Here is a 23,874-nt window from a genome sequence, read left to right as displayed (position 1 = left end):
GCTATTTCAGAGCTTCTCCTCTCTTCTACAAATACAGATAACTATGAATTTGAGTATGAAAAGTAATACATTCAACGATTACTAAGTGATTGCCCCATGCAAAGCACTGTCCTAGGTGTTGAGGGTACAAAGATGAAAACAGCAATCTCTAAACTCAAAGAACTTACAATCAGGGAACTGAGGAGGGGAGCAGAACCGACATATACACAGACAAGTATATTACAAGATAGAATACGGCAAAGGAAAGATTCTAACAAAGTGTTCTAGAAATAGGCAAGGAAAGGAGACATCACTTCCAACTGAAGACACAAGAAGAGATTTTCAAAAGAAGGTAGAATGGAGCAAAGGCTTTGAGGTGAGAAAGCATATTTTTGGAGGGATTGGAATAATCCAATTTCGCTGTAACATAGAGTCTTTTTTTCCCTTTCATTACTTATTTTTTATAAAAATGGGCATTTTGTTGATAGACTATCAGAAAAATAATATGACACCATAGTTCATTCTTTTCTTTTTTAAGGTTTAATTTTATTTTTTATTTAAGCAATATCTTTTATCTACTTCCCTCCTTCCCCTACACATATTTTTTTAAAAAAATCATAAAACTTTTGCAACAAATATGCATAGGCAAGAAAAACTAATTCCTACATTGGCCATGTGCAAAAAACATATGTCTCATGATGCCCCCTACTGAGTCAATCACTCCTCTGTCAGGAGGTGGGTAGCATGCTGTTATCAGTATCCCGAAATTATAGTAGGTCATTGCAACGATCAGCGTTCTTACATCTTTGAATGTTGTTTGTCTTTACAACATTGTTGTTATTTTATAAATTGTTCTCCTGTTCCTGCTCAATTCACTCTGCATCTGTTCACATAATCTTCACAGGTTTCTCTGAAACCATCCCTTTCATCATTTCTTATGACACAATAATATTCCATTGCATTCATATACCATAATCTGCTCAGCAGTCCCCCCAATTGATGGGCATACCCTTAGTTTCCAGCTCTTTGCCACCACAAACAGGGCTGCTACAAATTTCAGAGGGGATTCTGGAATAGATGTCAGGAATGCACCTACCCCTGCCCTGAGTCTCACTGGAAAAAGCTTGCAATTTCTTTTGAACAGGGCTAAATCAGTACCGAGTCAGAAGTCAGCCCTAAAAGGGAATGTGTTTTGAAAGAGCCATTGTGGTAGTATTTTCTGGGTTCTTAATAGTTTCATAAATCATGCCATAGAGATGGGGACTGGACCTCTGATTTCAGATCACAGAAGTCCTAAGTGAGTAAACTTTCTCTACAAATCCAAGTTGAAACCCTCTTTGCACCTTCTGGTCTTAGAGCACTACAATTAAGTGACTTAGAGTCACACAGCCACCGTGTGTCAAAATTCATCTGAGGTCAACTGTCCCCTGAACCATTCATTGCCCTAGCAGATTCCGTCCAGGATGCAACATCTCTGCACCCAGAGGCAGAGTGGAAAACTGAGAGCCTGGAAATGTCTAGCATTCCCCTTCCCTTCCCCTAGGGTTAATTCAATTCTCTGGTGGGGTGGGGCTGGGCAGGGTGAGAATTGAATTTGGTAACCTGGACCTTTCACCTACTTCCTCTTATTCTAAGGCTGAGACTCCAGAATACATATACATTAGGTGGGCTTATTAAGACATGCAAATACTTTAACATAATTAGACTAATGTACAATTTGACAGAAGCACATAGTGAGACACAGACACATAAATATACATAGGTATATCATCTCTGGTCCCAAGGAGGTCAGATTGGTTCTGAGCCTCCAGTTTCCAGGGGTCTGGAGGACTAAAGGGTCCAGAGGTCTAGTTTAGTCCACAGCCTCTGCTACCTTCCTAGTCTTTTTCCCAAGGTAGCCCCAACCCAGAACAATTTCAACCAGAACAGAAAAGGTGTGGCTGAAACCAGACTACCCTCTGAAAGGCAGGGAGGCCAAAAGCTCTCCCCAGTTCCACAGATTGGACTTTATGATCCAGGCACTCTTACTACAAAAAGAAAGACAGATGGACACCCAATTACTTGCTAATGTATGACCAGGCAAGAGAGCAGCTTCTTTCCAGAGTGAACTGGGGTTTGTCACCCAGACAATCAATAAACCATTCCATTATCTTTGCCAACGAAACCCCAAATGGGTTGGACTCGACTAAAAAAAATGATTCAACAATGTCGATAAACATTTCTTAAGTGCCTACTATGTGTCAGGCACTATTCTAACTGCTGTGGACACAAAGAGAGGCAGTACCCTCTCTCTCAGGGAACTCAGAATCTAATAAGGGAGACAACACACAAATGACCATGGGCAAACAAGTTATCTATAAGATAAATGGGGAACAATCAACAAAGGAAAACACTTGAATTAGGGGGTTTGAGAAAGGCTTCCAGAAGAAGGGGGGATTTTAGCTGAGACTTGAAGCAAGTCAGGAAGGACAGGAGGCAGAGACGATGAGGAAAGAAATCCTGGTATGGAGGGAGAGCCAGTGAAAATGCCTCAAGTCTGGAGATGGAGTGTTTTATTAAAGGACTAGCAAGGAGAATAGTGTTAATCAAATAACAAGTATAATGGGATGTAAGGTGCTGGAAAACCAGCTGTGGAACTCAGCATTCCACAGGTTCCCCCATTGGATTCATACAGAAGAAAGGAGGCCAAAGGTGAAAACTTGGACACAACCCCAGGAACCCTCAGGCTGCACGATCTGCACGTTCCTCCAAGGTTTCCGGGACTACAGACTGACTCTGAGTCAGCAGCAACCCACGTCAGTCAGAACACACATGTACCAATCCTGGGCTTTACTCTGTCCAGCCCCTGGAACACTGAGAGTGAGAATAAAATGTACAAAAACTAAAGTCAGTCCCGGACCCAATTAGGTGGGAAGGGTGCCAGAGTATAGCCACACCTTCAAGGGAAAAGAGAAGGGGAAGAAGGGTTTGGGTTGGGTGTATTTGGAGAATCTTCCCCTCAGACAATGAAATCAACTTAATACTGACTACCCTGGGAGCTGGGGGAGAGGAAAAAACACCAGATGTGCAAGTCTGAATTGATTTCAAATCATCCAACTTCCTCTGGGCCCCACACTGGAATCTCTGCCTGTGTGTTGGGGGAGTGGGAAGGGAAAGGGAGGATGTGTCTGAGAGTCAGGGAGAGCTCTGATTGCTTTGCAGGATTGTGCCAGATCACCCATCCCCCAGACCAAGTCAAAGCCCATTTTGGGAAGTAGATGAAGCTGGTCCCCAGCAAGCCCCCAGCCCCTTAGCAGGCTTCCAGCTAGGAAGATTGCCACTTTTGAAATCAGAAGAGCTGGGTTCAACCAATCAACCAATAAATCAATTAACAAGCATTTATTAAGTGTGTGTGTGTGTGTGTGTGTGTGTGTGAACAACAGCAAAAACTTCAATGGTCTCTGCCTTACTGGAGATTAATTATGTGCACAGGAGTGAGATAACATGCACATATATAATAATACTAGCTAGCATTTATATGGCACTTTAGGGTTTGCAAAGCACTTTACATATATTATTAGACTTGATCTTTGAAATACCTTTGTGGGGTGGGTGCTATGATTAGCCCCATTTTACAGGTAAGGAAACTGAGGCTGAGATGGGGTAAGTGACTTGCCCAGGGTAGGATCCAAAGCCAGGTCTTTCTTACTCCAAATCTGGAGCTCTATCCACCATACAATATGTTTACATATATATGCATATTTATGTGTGTGTGCACTTATGTATAAACATATATGCAGTTCTGTGCTACTGCATTAAGTGCTGGGATGCAAAGTTGCTGGCTGCCCTCAAGGGCAGCAAACACAAACACACAAAACAAATACCACATGGTGGAGGGAGGCACCAACAACTAGTGGAAGGACCAAGAAAGACCTGGCAGAAAGGGGCACTTGAGCCACCTCAAGTTTGTTTGCTTGACTTGAAGGAACCAGAGATTCCAAGAGATAGAGGTGAGGAGGAAGGACTTTCCAACATGGGGATAGCTGAGGAAAAAACATGGTGGTGGGAGAAGGAATGTGGTGGCCATCTGAGAAATAACAAAGTCTGTTTGGATGGACTATAGAGTATGTGGAAAGCAGCAATGTGTAAGCAGGCTGAGAAGGTAGGTTGGAACCAGGTGTTAAAAACTTTATATGTCAGAGAGAGAAGTTTATATTCTATCCTGGAAGTGATGAAAAGCCATTGGAGTTGAGTAGAGGGGTCCTCAGACTTACATATTAGGAAAACCATTTGGAGGTTGGCCATGTGAAGGATGGATGGGAATCCTGGTTCTTCCACTTCCTGCCTAGGTGACCTTGGGCCACTCACTCACTTTATGTCTCAGGGTCTCAATTCTCTTAACTATAAAAGAAGGCGGTTGAACTAGATCACCTCTCAAGTCTGTTCTAGCTGTAAAGTTTTGATCCTGCTTCCCTCCTCTGAAGCACCTTCCTGGACATACCAGGTATGTTTGTGTGTATGTGTGTGGGAAGAGGGAGGATTTCATGATGCTCTCTTCCTGTCCCATGTCCACCTGGGACATCCTCAAACAGCAACCTACATGTTCCAGATATTCCTACACCCAACAACCCCTTTAAAAACTGTGCCCTTTCTCAGACCCTCTATTTTTGAAAATGACAACTCTCGATGTGACAAATTAATGATGTACTAATGGGGAAAACAGACTAGCCCTTCTTTACTTTCTGATTCACCTGTACGTAATTTGTTGTTGTTGTTCAGTTGGGTCCAACTCTGTGATCCCATGAACCATACTCATATTGCCCATGCGGTTTTCTTGGCAAAGATACTGCAGTGGTTTGCCATTTCCTTCTTCGGTGGATTAAGGCAAACAGAGGTTAAGTAACTTGCCCAGGTCCCACAGGTACTAAGTGTCTGAGGCCAGTTTTGAAGTCAGGTCTTCCTGACTCCAGGCCCAGGGCTCTGGGCACTGAGCCACTTAACTGCCTTTTATTAGTGAGTGACTCGCTGAGGGGCACACAGCTAGCTGCCTCCTTGTGTGTAATAGGAGCTTTCTGGAGACAAGGCCATAATCCAGTGGTTTGTCTCTAATGATAGGAATTTCAGACAGCAAAGAAGATATAATGGAAGTAGTAATAACTCAAATTGACACAGCACTTTGAGGTTTATGATGGCTTTTCTCACACAACTCTGTGAGGAAGGTAGTACAAAATCACCATTCTTATTTTACAAGTGAGACAACAGGGGTCCAGAGCTGTGGGGGAAGGCAGCTTCCTAGAATTGTACAGCCACAGAATGTTAGAGCTGAAAAAGACTTTAAAGGGTTAACAGCCTCCTCTTTTTGTAAACGAGGAAACTAAGACCCTGAGATGTTAAATGATTTGCCCAAGGTCTCCAGAGCAACTATTCACACTGCGTGCTATACAGCCTAGGCCTCGGTTTCCCACGGAGGCAAAATATTACCTAATTAAGTATAGATTGGACAGCCAGATAGCACAGTGGAAAGAGCACTAGGCCTGGAGTCAGCAAGACCTGCGTTCAAATCCAGCCTCAGACATGTACTAGCTGTGTGGCCCCAGGCAAGTCACTTCATCACCCTGTTGACCTCAGTTTCCTGGTCTGTAAAATGAACCAAAGAAGGAAATGGTGAACCACCCAAGCGTGTTGGCCAATAAAATCCCAAAAGGGGTCACAAAGAGTGGGACACAACTGAAACAACCGAACAACAAATACAAGCTGGAATTTATGGAATAGAAAATGCTAAACTTGACCTGTGATGCCACCTAAATCCTCCTCTTCCTCACTGACAGCAGAGTCACCATCCTTCCTTTTCTCTAGGTCTGCGATCCTGGGTGACAGGAACCTCTTTGTCTACTCCCCGTGGTCAAATCCCATTCCTGCTTCCTTTGTAACATCTCTCAGATCGATCTTTTCTTCATCTAGCCCTTATCCAGGCTATAGGCAGCTATTCACTGAACATTCGGGGGGTATTTACTGAGGGATGAATCCTAACCTAGACATCAGGAAATACTTTGGGCACTTGGAATGGCTAATCTGTCATGTGCCCAACATTCAGAGTTCTTCCACCAGAAGACAGAAGCAGGAGCATTCAGGAGACCCCTGCTCTAGTCCCTGCTCTGGAGACCTTGGGCAAATCATTTAACATCTCAGGGTCTTAGTTTCCTCATTTACAAAAAGAGGAGGCTATTAACCCTCTAAAGTCTTTTTCAATTCTAACATTCTGTGGCTGCACAATTCTAGGAAGCTGCCTTCCCCCACAACTAAAATATTAGAGGCCACAGCTTTTGGAGGCCTCCAACAGGGATTCTTGTTGTTGTGGTCCAAGTGTTTTGGTCCTCTCTGACTCTTTGTGACACCATGTGGGGTTTTCTTGACAGAGATACTGGAGTAGTTTGCCATTTTCTTCTCCAGCTCATTTGATAGATGGGGAAACTGAGGCAAACAGGTTAAGTAACTTGCCAGGGTCACACAGCCAGCAAGTGTCTGAGGTCAGATTTGAACTGAGGAAGATGAGTCTTCCTGACTCTATATGCAGCGCTCTATCATTCTCTAACTGAAAAGTGTAATTTGAACAAGACATGGGGAAGGGAATTTTGTTTTTCTCACCTCAAGTTTATAGACTGACTAGAGCTTTGTGGTACATACAGAGAGCCAGAATGGAATAATTGTGCTTGACATATATTTATTTTTTACATTTGTAATTGTAAACTATGACCTATTTTGTTCAATGATTTATGTGCCATGTTAAATCTGTGTTGGAAATCTATAAAATGACAAGGCAGAAGTAAATGATGTAAGGTGTCTTCCAGCTCTAAGGTTTTTTGCTTTTTTTCTTGTCTTTTTGTTTATTTGGACTAAATCTCGAACTTGAGAATAGGGACAGGCCTGGTCTTTCTCCCAAATCATGCAATCTCTCTATCATTTTACAACAACACTCACTGCCTATTTGTTGCTGATAGTTGAGTGACAGCTACAGAAGGTTGACTTCATTCAATCCCGGAACAAAGGTGGGAGGTTGTCTTTGGAAGTTGAGAAGTTCTAGGTCAGAAGTGGGGAACCTGTGGCCTTGAGCCTATATGTGGCCTCAAGGCCTCAGGTTCCCCTCCCCTGATCTACATTCTCTGTTTATTTTTACAAGAACAGTCACTTCTGACTTTTCTTTTTCCATCCCCAGCCCCAACTCTGCCTCTAAGCTGGAAAAGCCCTCCACCTTAAATAGCTAAGGCCCAAACACTTCAACTGCCTAGAGTCTGGTGGCCACTCTGTGGCTCAGGCTCAAAGACAAGACAAGAAGATCTAAGAGTTAGGGGTGACCTGCTTGCCTTCTCCCCCTAGACAAGAAAGGAGGAAGCTACTGCATGGAGGGAAGACTCTGAGGGAGAATGGGCATCCAGTCTTCCAGAAAGAACCTTACCCCAGTAACCTCTCGGTCTTTGTCATTGCAAGAGAAGCAGAGGTAAAAGTTGGTAGACCTGATTTCCAGGGTAAAAGTATTGTTTGTTTTCCCTTTGGGCCTCTTTGTCCAGGTATGTACGAGTGTAAGAGGCAGACCGAAGGTGGCTTAGAGGAGGGAATGAGGATCATCACTTTACAGCTAGAAGAGATTTTAAAGATCATTTAATTCAACCCCTTCTTTTATGTGCATTATTGGAATGCTATAGCTGCCAATTCTTGGGCATCTGTAGAGTTACTGAAAGGGGAATCTATCTCATGAAATGACAGTATAATAAATAAGCAAATGTTCCTTATGTAGACTAGCCAAATAATATGTCTCAAGCACATTTCCATAACCATTTTTAAATGTATATAGATGCTGTTATGGTTAATAAAATACAAAGGCTTGCCATTTACTAGCTGTGTGACCTTGGGCAAGTCACTTAACCCCAATTGCCCTGCCTCCCTCCCCCCAAAAAAAGAAACAATAAAATACAAGGCTTCCTTTAAATAAATGTAATAGTTAATATAATAAATCAATGTAACTTAATAGTTAATTAATAGAATACACAGGTCCTGTTTACTTTAGAAGCATTGCTAAATTCATAGTAGCATTTTATCATTGTGTATTTTCCCAATAAAAGTGCAAATGCTGTCATGTGAAAGTTCACCTCTCCCTCTTTCTTTTTTTTTTTTTAAACTGTTGAAAAGGTCCTCACACTAAAAAAAAAAAAAAAAAAAAAGACGGAAAACAATTACTTCCTGCATGTGGGTCATAGGTCTAACATTAACCAGTTGTGTGGCAATGAGCAAATTTCTTCACCTCCAGGTCCCTGGTTTCTTCATCTATGATGGGGATAATAACACGTAAGATCCCTGCTCTACAGAGTTGTGAGAAAAGTGTCTTATAAACCATCAAATACTATATTAATGTGGTTGTCTTTGTAGTTATTGTTACGAACATCTCTGTGCCCGTGTAGGACTGTGGCTTTGTATTCAGGACTCTTAACATCTATGTGGTTCTGGTTATTCCACATATCTGCCTGAGGTTCCTCTGCTTCTAGGTCTGAGGCTCTTTCTGCCTTGTTGTATTTGTTTTTTAAGTTCAAGTTAATGGGACTCGAGGCATTCCGAAGTGTAAGAGACTGTGTCAGGGCCCGTGACTCCTCAAGAAGTCTAGGTAGGTTTGGTGTTCTCTAGTTTAATCAGTGAATCATCCAGGAAACAAAGGGTGCCCTTGTGAACTCCCCCACCCATCTCCCACCAGGGTGCAGCCCCTGTTTCCTCATTCTCCCCCCTGTTTTCTACATGGCTGGTACATCCAAGAAGATCCTTCCCCTCAAAGGTCACAGGATCTAAGGATTTAGAGCTGGAAGAGACCATATTCATTGATGACTTAGGCCAACCTCCTCATTTTGTAGATGAAGAAACCAAGGCCCAGAAGAACAAAGGGTCTTGAGAGTTAAGAGGATCCTTAAAGGTTATCTACTTCAATCCCCTTTACAGGTGAGGAAAGTGAGATCGAGAGAGGTGAAGCGGGCTTGCCCAGTGTCACACAGGGAGTGAGTGGCAAAGCCAAGATTTGAACCCAGACTCTTTTATTTCAAATGTGCTTTCTGATGTACTTTAAAAAAAAAGGCAAAACAAAACAACAAAAAATAAAAACATTTGGTTATATTCAAGGGCGAGGGATCATCTCAAAGCCACGCTATGAGTCAGGGACAGAGCAAGAAAGGAAATTTGTGAGTTCCTCATACCGTCTCCAAGTCTATAGAATAGTCACATAACCTAGTTGACTCAGAGAGGGCACGATTTACCCATGCACAATGCTGGTAAGTTAGTGTTATCAGTGCCCATGACTCTGATTCACACTCACTCAGTTGACCCTGGAGCAGACCAGGTAGAAAAGCTGACTGAGGAATTCCCCTACTAGTTCCCCACCTGTCATTTATCCTCAACCAGGGAGAGAGACAATCTCACAGAGCACACTAGGCCAGTAGGACCTATTAGAAAGATCTCTGCAGTCTTCAGAGAGGCCCTCCAATGACCAAATCTGGGATCTCTTACCATTTATTGAAGGCAGTTAAAGTGCAGTCAAGAGTATGAGAATGGAGGAACATCTGGGTTGGGGGAGGGGGCGGGGAGAGGCTAATTTTAGAGTCCAAAGAAACACAAACTAAAAGGACTTGAGGTGATGATGGGGAAGAAGGAATAAACTATCCTCTCGAATGAGCACAAGATAAAGTGTAATACAGATTGGTTGGCCAGATTAACTAGCTAGTATCCTATAAAGCAGAACCAGAGCGCCAGAGCTGGAAAGGAGATTAGGGATTGTCTACTACTCCAACGCCTTCAGGTTTTAAAAAAATTATCTTACTTTTAATAATGCTTTTTGTTTTTACATCTGCCCTTTTGTTTTTATATATATTCTAGTATATGAAAGTGAACAATTTCATGCATGTGTGTGCGTATATGTGTATATGTGTGTGTATGTGTATATATGTCCTATAACCAGTGAGCATCTGTAAAAACAAAGATTTAGAAAAAGAATGATAGGGGGCAGCTAGGTGGCGCAGTGAGTAGAGCACTGGCCCTAGCGTCAGGAGGCCCTGAGTTCAAATCCAACCTCAGACACTTGACACACTTACTAGCTGTATAAACTTGTGCAAGTCACTTAACCCCAATTGCCCTGCCTTCCCCCCTCAAATAAAAAAAGCTTCAAAAAATGATAGAAATTCAGCAAAACTTACGTATCAACATATCAACAGTGTCTGATAGCATAAGGCTGTATTCCACACCCCGAGTCCCATACCTCTGCAATAAAGTGAGGGAATTTGGGGCCCACTTTGCCAACCCCTTTGTGCTTTTTGTTGCTGTTCATTTCTGTCCGACTCTTTGTGACCCCATTTGGGGTTTTCTTGGCAAAGATAATAGAGTGATTTGCCATTTCCTTCTCCAACTCATTTTACAGATGAGGAAACTGAGGCTAACAGGGTTAAGTGACTTGTCCAAGGTCGAACAGCTCGTAAGTGTCTGAATCCAGATTTGAACTCGAGAAGCTTATTCTTCCTGACTCCAGGCCCAGCGTTCTATCCACATTACCATCTCACTGCCCAACCCTTCATTCTCCTGATCGGGAAATGGAGGCCTAAAGGGAAGTGACTTACCAAAGATCACACAGGTCAATAGCTGATGCAGGCAGGATGCCTTGGTTTTGAATCCCTATTTACTAATCATGTGACTCTGCGTGAGTCACTTTAACCTCTCTCCACCTGACTTTACTCACCCATAACATGGGGAATCATTGAATTCAAGAGCCAGAAGAGATCAGAGCATTCCCACCCTCTCATTTTATAGATAAGGAAACTGAGGCCCAGAGAGGTGTATTAACTTGATTAAAGTCACCGGGGTGGTTAGTCACAGAGCTGGGGCTTAAACCTACGTTCACCAAACGCATGCCACCGCACTACCCGAACGTCTACCTTAACCGGTGTCTATGAGCTTCAAGAGAGACGCAGTAGCTTCACCTGCTCTTAAAGCTGTATAACAGATAATGGGTATTATACTCAGCAAGGCCCTGAAGGAATGGGACTGCCCGGGGCAAGTTAGGGTATCTTGAGGTTAGCACAATCTAGGGAGAACTGTGAGTCTGCCAAGATTAACTGAGATTACTTTACACTTTTGCCGGAGGCTAGCCCCATTTCTGCAACACGGAGCACAGGGAGGTGTGTCTGGAGATAACAGACGTACATCTTCCATTGGACAATTATCTGCTGCTTTGGTTATCAGGCTCATTAAATAATCTTTAGAAGTCATCCAGTTGCTTCGATCCCTCTCATTTTTACTGATTAGGAAAGTGGAGCCCAGGAAAGTGATCTGATTTATCCAGGTGTTGAAAGTCACCAAGAGAATCGGTGACAAGCAGCGTTCCAACTGGGGTCCTCCCCAGATCCAGGAGTCTTTTCACTGTGCCAAGATGACATCTGGGTCCTGTTTTTCTTTAGGGAATTAGTTGCCGGGGGTGGAGAGTTTATGTCCACATCCTGAAATAAAATGCGACAGTTTATGGCCACATGCCTAAGTAAAATTTGATTGAATGTCCCCTGTGTCATTTGCTCTTACCCTGTAATCTGCCCTGGAGCACACAAATGTACCGCCGCCCCCCCCCCCCCAATTCCCTTGTCCTATAGGGACTTCTTGGCTATATCTAGCCCAGTTCAAACGGCACCTATTGCATGAAGCCCTTCCCTGACTTCCTTATCCCACAGTATTCTCTCCTTCTAAACTAGTAAAGCAATTGACTTAATTTCTATACAAACCATTTTGGAATTTACATCCTGCCTTAGAATCTTGGCATGATGTAGAGTCAGGATTTGACTCAGGTCATCTGACTCCAGTCTGGAAGACTCATCTTTTTGAATTCAAATCTGGCCTCAGATACTTCCTAGTTGTGTGACCCTGGACAGGTCATTTAACCCTGTTTGCCTCAGTTTTCTCATCTGTGAAATGAGTTGGAGAAGGAAATGGCAAACCATTCCAGGATCTTTGCCAAGAAAACTCTCTATGGGGACATGAACAGTCAGACACGACTGAACCGACTCAACTACAACATCTGACTTCAGAGCAGTGCTTTTCCCACTGTACCTGGGCAGTTAGGTGGTCCAGTAGTTAAGACTTGTGAAATAGACAAGACTGGGAGTCAAGAAGATCTGGGAGAGAAACTGGCCTCAGATATTTATTTAACTGTGTCAATAAATGAAAAGCTCCTCCTAGGTGCTAGGCACTGTGCTAAATGCTGAGAGTACAAAAAGAGGCAAAAGACTGTCCAGGCCCTCAAAGAGCTTAACAATCTAGTTGCGGTGGATGACTAACACGAGAGAAGAGAGGTGACAAGAAGCTTCCCCCCTCTCGCCTTTTTGCAGAGGTGGGAAGTCCAGGGATATGGAACATTTTATATTTCCATTGAAAGTATTTTCAAGTTTTCAGCAAAGTTGATTCTTTTTCTCTTTCTTTTGTTCTTTAAAAAAAATTCTTTGTTATATGGGATGGTTCTCTAGGAGACTAGGGAGAGGGATGAGGAGCAGAGGAAATTTAAAGAATGTAAAAAGAATTTGTTGTTCAGTCATTCTAGTCCTGTCTCAACTCTTCATGACCCCGTTTTGGGGTTTTCTTGGCAGAGATACTGGAGTGGTTTGCCATTTCCTTCTCCAGATCATTTTACAGATGAGGAAACTGAGGCAAATCAAGTTAAGTGACTTGCCCAGGGTCACACAGCTAGGAAATATCTGAGGCCAGATTTTGAACGGAGGAAGATGTCTTCCTGTAAAAAGAATATGTGTATTTATAAATGTCATCTAAATTAAAAAAAAAGTTTCCATATACATAAGAGGACATCAAAATTTTGAAAGGAGGGCTTGGAATATTGAGCAAAAAAATTACTTTAGAACTCCTTGTATTCTACTTTTTTTTATTTCCCTTGAGATTCTTGACCTTTGTTCTTCCAGATGGATTCAATTATTATTATTTTTGTAGGTCTATAAAGTAATAAAATAGTTTGATTAGCATGGCATTCAACAAGTAAATTAACTTAGGTACTATTGTCATTCTTAAATTATACTGTCTAGGCCTAACTATGAGCAAAGAAGGGACTTGGAGGGCTAGGAGGAGAGTGGGAAAATCAGGAGGAGAGTGGGAAAATCAGGAGAAAGTGGGAAAATGAAAGCTCTGAAACTTCAACCTCCACTCTGGCACTCCTAGGCTCTATTCTTCTCCCTATTCCATCTCCCAACCCCCTCTCTCTGCCTCCTCTCCTGCCTAACAATACAGAGTACGGAGAAGTAGGGGAAAGGTCGAGTTGCAATTAATTGGGCTTCTCCCTACCCCCAGGCCCGTTCCAGCCCTGACCAGCCTCAGACAAAGTTATGGATACTCCCTTCCCAGGACTGGCGGGAACAGAACTGTCAACCAGACAAACAGCATGGCAAGCTTTATTTCTGGCTGAATTCTCTAGATTAGGATTTATTCTACTCTTCCTCTGTTTCCAAGCAGTTCATAAGATCTCAAGCTGGAAAGGTCCTTAAGGATCCAGCAGTTCTTAAACTTTTTGATCTCTGGATCCCCTCCCACGCTTAAAAATGGAGGACACCCCTCCCAAGAATTTGTTTATGTAGGTTCTGTCAAGTTTCAGTATCTCTGAAAAGTATTATTATCAGTATTATCTGAAAAGGGATAAGAATCCCATGCCCTTGAGATATATGAAAGACCCACTGGTAATTCTCTGGATGGGTCCTCAGATTATAGACACACAACCTGTGCTAAGAGAACTTGATGCTTTCCTAGCTTCATGGGCTAGACCAGAGCTTCCATTTCAGTGGCATAGTTTTAGAGAGCCCTAGGCCTTATCCATACTAAGACAATGATGCTTCAGAGGAAGGCAACCCGGGAGTGCACAGTTAAAAGAATGCTGGTTTTGGAGTCAGAAAACCTGGGTCTGAATCTGCACTCTTCTACTTATTAATTCTTTAATCTGAGCAGGTCACTTGAACCACTCTCTGTCTTAGTTTCTTCATCTGTAAAATGGTGATGGTAGTGAATTCATCATCATTGGAAGTCTTTAGACAGAGGTTAGATGAAAACCTGTCGGGAGTCATAGATTTATAGAACTGGAAGGGACCTAGGAGGCCCTTCCTTGAGTCTAACCTCTGCATTTCACAGATGAAAGGCAGCACTGTAGAGTGCCTAGAAGTGAGAGACCAGAAGTCAGAAAGCCCTAGTTCAAACTAGGCCTCCTACACTGACAAGCAGTGTGAGCCTGGTCAAATCATTTAGTCTTTCTGTGCTTCTGTTTCCTTATCTTTAAAATGAGTGGATTAGACTCAATAATCTTTAAGGTCCTTTCCAGATCTAAATCTAGGATGCTGTGAAACGGAGGTGTGGAGAGGCCCTTCATTGTGACTCCCCTGCCTCAGCCAGCCTTGTTTCCTTCAAAACTCATCTCAAGGGCTATCTTCTACATGAGGCTTTTTGGCTTCCTCCTGAGCAGTCAAAGTTATCCCTATCCCTAATTACCAATAATAAAGTTTGTTTATGTTGTGGTGGGGCAGCTGGGTGGTGAAATGGATAGAGTGCCAGGCCTGGAGTCAGGAAGACTCATCTTCTTGAGTTCGAATCCAGCCTCAGACATTTACTGGCTATGTGATTCTGGGCAAGTCACTTAATACTATTTGCCTCCATTTCCTCATCCATAAAAGGAGCTGGAGAAGGAAACGGCAAACCACTCCAATATCTTTGTCAAGAAGAGTCAGACAAGACTGAGCAACAACATTGTCTCCCCCTATAGAAGTAAGTCCCCTATGGCCATTTGTCTCGATATCTCAAAGGCCTAGTACTGAGCCTGAGAAGTGGTAGTAGTCTCTGAAATACTTGGCTGGCTGGCTTGCTTGGTTAGGTCAGAAAGACAGTAGGTGTCAGAGCAATTCAAAGGGCATTAGGGTCAACAGATCCCGGGTATATAAAGGTAAAGACAAAAGAAAGCCAGCAACCCAGAAACTTAAGTCCTAGGAGTCTAATGAAAAGTGGTGGCAAGTAATGGGGGGGAGGAGGGGGAGGGGAGGAGAAAGCGCCAGAGGAATAAAGGCCAGAGAGTGAGCACTTCCCCAAAAGGTAAGGCTGGGACCTGAGCTGAGCCTTGGAAGAAGGATGAGACAAGAATGTGTAACTTGATCTGCAAACACGACATAAAATGTTAGCTAAGTAAGTAGGCCTGGAGCAGAATCAGGTTCTTTAAGAACCTGCTCGGAAGAGACTCTCCTATCCTTCAATTGTGCTAGATGCTGAGCCACCCAGCCCCCTGAGTTCGTCCTACAGAGATCTCAGGGAAATTTGCCTTACTGAGCCTCAATTTCCCTACACTGGAAGAGAGCGAAACTATAAAAATGTGTCTCTCAGTCTCTGTCTCTTCTGTCTCTCCTGTGTCTCTGTCTCCTCTCTCTTCCATCACTGTTTTTTTTGTCTTTCTCTGACTTCCTCTATCCTGGTCTCGTCTGTCTCTCTATCTCTGACTCTTTTTATTCTCTGACACTGTTCATCCATCTCCCTCTGTCATTATCTCTTCCATCTCTCTGTCTCTGACTCTGTTTCTCTGCATTTGTCTCTCTTACTGTCTCTCCATTTCTCTCACAGCGTGTAACTCTTTTCCTCTCTCTCCTCCTTCTCTTTTCGGAGCTGGAGGGGTAGTCTCCTTATCTCAGTGTCCCGGGAAAAATGACAGCGGGGTAGAGGCTTCCTCCAACATCGTCCCCTCCCCCCACTCCCCTTCCTTCTGGCGGCTCTGGCAAACTCGTCCACCTCCAGAACTGTATGCGAACTGCAAGTGGGCTTTACATCTGCCCTATCTCTTTAAGGGGCGGGACTAGGGCTGGGAAGCTATAAAGCCTAAGGTTTCTGGGGCTAGAAGGCCGGGAAAGTGTTTGCGGCGGCTGGCGCTCGCTGCTGCAGCTGCTGGATTCGGGGCTTGCGGGCCCACGACCCTCGATCGTCCCCCACCTCTCGCTGCGTGCCGTGTTGCAGTAAGTACCTCCCAGCTGCCAAAAGCAACTGGCCAAGGCCGAGACCCAACGGCCAAGAACCCTTGCCCCCATCTCAGTAAGCTACGTTTTCCCGGACTGGGTCCCGGGTTTGCCCCGACTCTGCTCAGGGATGGGGTTCGGGCTGGTGAAGCAGCCCTTCCCTTCCTTTGTGCCGCCTGCCTCGGGAAAGGCCCCTTTGCCCCCCACCGGGTGACTCCCCAGAGGGATGAGGACCTGGAGATGAGGTCCGTGGGGTCTCAGGCTCCGGTCTGTGGGATCTGAGGAGCTATCCAGCTGGTAGACACCCTAGCCATCACTTAGTCCAATTTCTTCACTTCCGGCTGAGCAAACTGAGGCTCAAGATTTTTTAGGGACACTTAAGTAGAAGAGTCAGAAAGAACTCGGGACCTCCGAGTCCAAATCCATGCTCTTCCGCTCCCACCTGTCTGGGGAGGGGGAGGGGAGGGGGAGGGGGGGGGGTCTCTGTTCCTAAAAACTTTCTTCTTAAACCATTATGGACTGCTGCCTTTTTTTTTTTTTAAAGACACATTGTGGATTTTTTTTTTTAGGAAAGGGCAAGAAAGGAACAAGCATTTATTCAGCGCGCCTGATACGTACCGGACACTGTGCTAACAATTTTACGAAAATCATCGTTTGATCTTTACAAAAACCCTGTGAGGTAGGTGGTAGGTGTTTATTTTTATTATTTCCATTTTACAGTTGGGGAACCCAAGGTAGATAGGTAAAGTGACTTGGCCAGGGTCACACAGCATAAATGTCAGAGGCTAGATTTGAACTCAGTTTTTCTTGACTCCAGGTCCACTGTGCCACCTGGCTGCCTCTAGCCAGGAGCAAGCCCTGTAGTGCCTGGATGTAATGTCGGTTAAGGGCTAGGATTTCCATCTTAACTGATGGTGGTTACCTCGAGAATTAGGAGAGGTATGCTGGCTCTTACATGTCTCTATTCTGGAGACTTTGGTGGGATTGAGCTGTTGGGTCTCTAGGTTTAAGAAAGGGGATTAGGGATGGATTTTTTAAAATAAACTCTTATATGTCCTAACCTCAAGGAGTGAGAAATAATTCACATTTTTATGGCACTTAATGGAACTTTTTCTTCACAACAACCCATATTTCACACCTGATAAAATTTGAGGCTTAGTGTCAAGTCTGGTATTCTTTCTTAGAATCAGGTCTCTGTCCATAAATTTGATTCTCTTTTTTGGTTGTTTTTCATTGCTACAGTGAAAAGACTTTTGGTCTTGGAGAACCAGCTCTGCCACAATGGGCAAGTCACTGAAAGTTTCTAGGCCACAGTTTTTTCAGCTGTAGAATGGGGATGATACTTGAGAGGTCCCCAACTGGTTAAGCCATTAGGATCAAGTGAGATAATGTATGTAAAGTGTTTTCTAAGGATCAAGTGAGTGATAGATGGCTTCTGACTTTGTAGTTACAATGTGCCATATTTATGTTTTGTTTATATAGAGTACTTTTTAGACTTCATCCTTAATGGCAACCCTGTAAGCCAGGTAGAAGAGACAATACTCCCATTTTTACAGGGGAAGCTGAAGTGATTTGTCTCTCAGAGAGTACTAGATGCTGCCTCCTCACTCTGAGGCTGTGGTCCTTTATTTGTTGAAAAACCAGCTATATGCTAGGTTCTCCCGAGGGGTAAAAGGATTAAAAGGTGGTTTGTATCTTCCCAGAGCTTATACTATAGTAGAGGAGATAGAGAATATTAGAGCTTTAGAAATGAAAAGCTAGTCCAACACTCGTGCACGCAAATAACTACTGTTAGGTTGCTTTGAAAGTCTCCCACCAATACTAGCTTTAACTGAAGCCTATGATCAGTATTATCTTTGTATTATCAGTATTATCCTATTATCAGTATTATCTTCCTTCATTCCTTTTTTTCTTTCCTTTTCCTTCCTTTCTTCCTCCCTCCTTCCCTCCCTCCCTCCTTTTTTTTCCTCTCTCTTTCTCCTTTCTTTCTTAGGGCACTGGATATAGAGTCCAAAGACTTGGGTTCAAATTCCAGCTGTCAAAAACTCTGTGAGCTCAAACAAGTTATTTTCCTTCTTTGGGCCTCAGCTTCTCCTCAGAAATAAGGGAGTGGCCTTTCCTGGTATTCTCCCCCCCCCCCTCCAACTGTTACAGCCTTTTCCTCTCATGTTACTTTGTATTTACTCTGTATATGAGGTGTATCTTCTGCCATTAGAATTTAAGCTCTTTGAAGGCAGGGATTTGTCACTTTGGGAGGGGGGGAGGGGGAGGCTGTGAGTGAGTATGTGGTGGTTGTGCTTGGATGTGGGTCCAGTACTTGGCTCTGTTCCTGGAACATAGTAAGCACTCAGTAAGTTCCTGATGATTTGACTGACTAGATGGCCCTCTAAAGTCCAGTCCCAACTTCACATCCTCTGATCTCATTGTAAAGTAGATAGAGCCCTAGACCTGGAGTGAGGAAGAGCTGAATTCAAATACAGCCTCAGACATTTAACTAAGTGTGGGACCCTTGTCAAGTCACTTAACTTCTGCCTCAATTTCTTCATCCATAAAATGGTGTATAGTATTTACCTCCTAGGGTTTTTGTAAGGATCGGATGAGATGATGTTAGGAACGTGCTACATAAATATTTTTTGTTCAGTTGTGTCCTACTCTTTGTGACACCATTTTGGGTTTTCTTGGAAAAAATAATTGGAATGATTTGCCATTTCCTTTCACCAGCTCATTTACAGATGAGGAAACTGAGGCCAACTGAGTTAAGTGACTTGCCCAGAGTCAAAGAGCTATTAAGTGTCTTGAGGCCAGATTTGAACTCAGGAACATGAGTTTTCCTGATTGGACATGACTGAAAATTACATAAATGTGAGCTGTTATTATTAAGGGAAGGGAAAAAGCATTTATGAAGTGCCTACCATGAGCCAGGCACTGCGCTATGTTCTTGTCACAAATATTATCTCATTTCATCCTCACAACGATTTTACTAGGTGATCACTATTATTACCCCCATCTTAAAGTTGAGAAAACAGGTAAACAGTTTAAGTGACTTGTTTGTGGCCATACAGCTAGTTAAGTGTCTGAGGCTGGATTTTTTGAACTCAGTTTTCCCTCTCTTCAGATCCACTGCTCTATCCACTGAACAACTGAGCTGCTCCTGTTATTACTGTGAGAGGTATAGAATCTTTTACTGACTCTGGTCAGGGAAGACTTAATGGCAAAAAATGACTTTGAGTGGGGAACACTATCAGAATAAGCAAAAGGGTCGTAGATATAAAGCCGGAAGGACCTTAAGAGTTCATCTGATTCAACCCCCTGACTTTACAGATGAAGACACTGAAGCCTAGAGGAAGAAAATGCTTGTTTAGGGTTCCAGAACTAGTAAACTACAGAGCTGAGACATGGATGTGGGTCCTCGGACGGACTTCGAATCCGCTTCCCCTGTCACTGCCCCAGAAATCCTTTAAGGCTTGCAAAATGCTTTTCACATAGGCTGTATCATTTGATCTTCAAAACAAGCACCCTGTGAGGGAGACGCATTATTCCCATCTGACAGACGAGGAAACTGAAAATCTCAATAATTCCTCCAGGGTCATATGGCTCATGGGAAAAGAATGGAGGCAATTTGTACTTTGTACAGGGACAGTCTCTTCTGTTTCTGTTTTCTCAAGTTCCAGACCACGCTGACAGAGTTGTTATTCAATTCAATCTTTTTTTTTTATTCAGTCATGTCCAACACTTCGTTGACCTCATTTGGGGTTTTCTGGGCAAAGATACTAGAGTGGTCTGCCATTTCCTTCTCTAGCTCATTTTATAAATGAGGAAGCTGAGGCCAATAGGGTTAAGTGACTTGCCTAGGATCACACAGCCAGTAAGTGTCTGAGACCAGATGTGAACTCAGCAGGACTCATCTTCCTGACTAGAGTCAGAAAACCCGAAATGGTATCACAAAGAGTATGACACAACTGAACAAAAAATATTTGTGTAGCATGTTCCTAACATTAGCTCATCTGATCCTTACAAAAACCCTAGGAGGTAAATACTATATGCCATTTTATGGATGAAGAAATTGAGGCAGAAGTTAAGTGACTTGACAAGGGTCACACACTTAGTTAAGTGTTCTGGTCCTTCTATCCACTGCACCTAACTGCCCCCACATTGATGGAGTAGTCCCGTACATGACATTCAACTTTTAGGGACACAGACATGTTGCATAGCTCCTTAGGGCCTTGTCCAAAAATTGTGAGGTGGCTTGCAGGTGCCTACTGTAATCTGTATATCTGTTGCATTTTTTAAAAAGTGTAATATCTCACATGTTACTTTCAAAGCTGCCCTGCTTATCTGTGCTTCCTTCTGATCTTCCTTCAGTTTTCATTGGTGCATTTAAAAAAAACTATTTCCACTGCCCTCCCCCTGCTTTTTTTTTTTCCGGGAGGGGTGATGCACCTTGAAATAAAGCCCAGGCTTTTATCTTCTTTTAATCTTGGTTTTCACAGAGCACAGTGATTCTTAAATTTTCTCCTTGACCTGTTTTATTTTTCTGCTCAGTTTTTTTGTATCAGCAATCTCATATTTACTTCTCTTTTTTCCCAGTCTTTTGATTTTGTCCTATTTCTTGCTATCTCCGGGAATCATTAATTTCCATTTGGCCTATACTGAGGTCTGGTCCAGCTGGGAAGCTTCAGGCTCATTAGTTTATGCTGGTGATAACACTTTCCTGTTGCATGACTTTTTTCGTAGTTCTGAGATGGAAGAAATAATTTACTATGGTTTCTCAGTGGCTTTTTTTTAATTTAATAAACTTTTATTTATGTATTTTGTTTTTTACATCATCAACTTTTTCCTACCAGAGAGTCTTCCTCTATCTCATTGGATTTCTTGATCATTATTTGGTCTAGTGTTGATGTATAGGTTTTTGCTTGGGCAGCCTGCCTTGGCTCCACTTTGGAAGATCGGCTTCTTTCTCCTTTCTCCCTCCTTCTTGGCCCCAGCGGCACATTGCTACCAGCCTGAGGCCTTTGCAGCTCTCCTGTGCAGGTGGTAATGAGAGCCTTTCTAGGACAGGAGCCAAAATAAAGCTTTAATTAGTGGAATGGGGGTAGGGAGCTTTGAGAAGCTTACCTACTATTAAGCCCATCTTCCTAGTACATCACTGCCCTGGTAACAGTGCTCATCAGCTTGTTAAGCTCTCTCCCTCTCCCCAGAAATGGGTGATTAGGACAATTAGGGCTCCTTAGTCTCAAGTTCAAATTTCATCTTTATTTTAGATAGTTGGATTTGGAGTCCAGATGTGAAGCTCCGTTTTCTGACTCTTAACACTTATTAACTATGTGACCATGAACATAATATCTCTGGGCTATTGTTTCCTTATCTATCAACTGGATATACAGATACAGTCCCAACTTCAGGGTTGCTGTTAAAAAATGCTTTCTAAACCTTCAGTGCTATAGAAATGGGAAGAAAGAGTATGGGGCTAGGGACATGGTCTGTGGTTTCCCTAGTATTGATAGGAGCTCTTAGGTAAGGAAACACCCTCTGTCAATGCAGGTGAGGACATTGTCTGCAACTTGGAGTCTTGGAGAGCTTCCTAGAGCACCAAGCAGTACAATGATTTGTCCAGGGTTACACACTAGTATGTGTCCCAGGCAAGACTTGAACCCACATGTTCCTGGTTTCAAGGCAGGTCCTCTATCATTTGCCATGCCATGTTGTGATGGTGGTAGTAGTAGGAATACTATTTAAATCTTTGCTTCCCCTTAGAAAAATTTGGGAAATAAAGAATTACCTATACTACCTACCTCACAATGTTATTGTAAGAAACAAATGAGATAACATATATAAAGCATTTTTGCAAACACAAAGCACTCTATAAATGTTAACTATTAACTAGTCCAGTCTATAAACAGGTCCTTTCCAGATTGGCCAGTCAGTCAACAAGCCTTTATTAAGCACCTGCTATGCGCTAGGCATAGTGGTGCCAAGTGTTGCTACAAAGAATGGCAAATCCTGCTCTCAAAAGTTCCCAGTACCTTTCTAGAACCCAGGGTCTCCTCCCCTCCAGATGAGCCACTGTAAAATAAGACTTTAATGGAGGATTAAGGGATTATTAGTACATTAAACTCCCAAGCCCTCTTTTCACTTTAAGATCTAAATAGCCCTTGAATTTAGGCTCCCTAAAACCAGAAAATATAAATGTAAATGGTCTTTGTGCCCCTGGGGCAGAGGGTAACTACGCACATTGATTAAGCTCTTTCTTAGTGCTTTCTCTGCAACCTCTCAGTAATATCAGTGGATATTACTCTGGGACCTAAAATGGGCCCTAATAGATTTGGGAAGGGGGAGTAGGGGGGAAGGTCCATGAATTTGGATGGGAAAAACAATTACATCTTTATTTTAGTATGATTGGTTTCCTTCATAATCCTCTGCATTTTATGTTAATCAGAAATATGATCCTGAGAAAGGGGTCTTTATCATATGACCAAAGGGACAAGAATAAAATTAGGAAGCCCTCATTTTGAGAGGCAGGAGTCTCCATCTCTTCAGAGTGGCTCTAAATTCTCACTGCCCTTTCTTCTCCAGGGTCTGAAGGATCGAGTGGCCCAAGACAGAATCGAGCTGTTGGCTGTCTTACAGAAGAGCCTTCCTACCATGAAGCACGTGCTGAACCTCTACCTGCTGGGCATGCTGTTGTCATTCCTCTCCATCTTCGTTAGGCTGATGGAGTCTTTGGGGGGGTTACTTGAAGGTTATCCCTTCCATAGCCACTGGCTCAGCAGGAGCCAAAGAGCTAGTATTAATCCACCCAAGGGGCTACCTGACAAACGCCTACTTCCAACTAAAGCTGTGAGACCATACTTATGATGGTTTTCATCTAAAGGTGACATTGTTCCAAGAATCTAATTTAAACCCATCTCAAGCATCATCAGATTGTGTTCCAGGAATCTAGGCCTGGCATCCAGCCTGTGCAGCATAAAGGAATGGTCCAGTATCTCAGGGAGTTAAAAAGCCTCCCTGACCTTGAATGCATTGACTTTTGGCTGTTCCTTCTTGCTCTGGACAGATGGAGGAGAGATTAGTCCTCTATGGCAGGGTTTCCTGACCCAGGGTCTGTGGACAGATTTCATTCAAGTTGGTGAACTTGGATGGGGAAATTTTTTTTTGTTTTTATTTAATTTCATTTTTACTAACTTTTAACTGGCAGTTCGAATTTTCTTCAATTATTTAAAAATGTTATCCTGAGAAGGGGCCCGTAGGTTTCATTAGAAAAACGGGGCAATGTCACAAAAGAGATTAAGAACTCCTCCACTGCCTTCATTGAATTGTGGGACTGGTTTGGAGGAAGAGGTTCCATAAACATGTCCCTTGAAACTCATGGCCTTCGCTCCCTCCAGTCCCCACCTCCATTCTTATCTGTGATGTGATTGGAGGGTATCACTAGTTCAGGGGACTAGACGAGAATGCTTTGTGGGAGGAACAGTTGTAGACTGATATTGTGAGCAGGGGTAGCTGGGCCTTCACTTGGGAAGGAAGCCAGGGACCTCACTTGGGAGAGAGCCTTGCCCATCTTAGGAGAGATCAGGAAGAGTTCTCCGGGCATTGCCCCTCGTGGGAAGGGAGAGGAATAGGGATAATGATTGCTCCCTAAAATGTCTCTGGAGCTCACTGTTCTGATTGGCCTTCAGAAGGATCTTTCTTCCCAGGTCTGGTTAGCAGGTTAGGAGGAGGAGGGGCAGCTGTTTGATTTCCTGTTCCTAGTATAGACCATGTTTTCTATCCTGGTTGCTTTTTTTCCTGCTCCCACCCTGCAGGGGAATACCAGATGGAAGCCACCATGTGGCTTCAACTTTTTTTTTAATTAATGCAATAAAGATGATATACCTTT

The 23,874-nt window shown here is 43.2% G+C and overlaps 1 protein-coding gene and 1 pseudogene across 2 annotated transcripts; both read left to right on the top strand.

The window, feature by feature from the left end:
- The window catches only part of LOC118851047, a 21,189-nt pseudogene extending 4,909 nt beyond the window's left edge, over nucleotides 1-16,280 (top strand).
- On the top strand, nucleotides 15,913-23,874 carry HILPDA (hypoxia inducible lipid droplet associated). Of its 2 annotated transcripts, none has more exons than XM_036761026.1 (3): nucleotides 15,913-15,998; nucleotides 16,568-16,677; nucleotides 22,572-23,874. In XM_036761026.1, exon 3 carries the CDS (start codon nucleotides 22,641-22,643, stop codon nucleotides 22,851-22,853), a length of 213 nt encoding a protein of 70 aa, XP_036616921.1. In that variant the 5' UTR covers nucleotides 15,913-15,998; nucleotides 16,568-16,677; nucleotides 22,572-22,640; the 3' UTR covers nucleotides 22,854-23,874. The 2 variants fall into 2 exon arrangements, with proteins under 2 accessions (XP_036616921.1, XP_036616922.1); XM_036761027.1 differs by having other exon boundaries at nucleotides 15,913-16,002; nucleotides 16,573-16,677.

The sequence above is a fragment of the Trichosurus vulpecula genome, chromosome 5 (genome assembly GCF_011100635.1).
Source record: "Trichosurus vulpecula isolate mTriVul1 chromosome 5, mTriVul1.pri, whole genome shotgun sequence".
Taxonomy (NCBI): domain Eukaryota; kingdom Metazoa; phylum Chordata; class Mammalia; order Diprotodontia; family Phalangeridae; genus Trichosurus; species Trichosurus vulpecula.
This window is presented reverse-complemented; position numbering and strand designations above follow the sequence as displayed.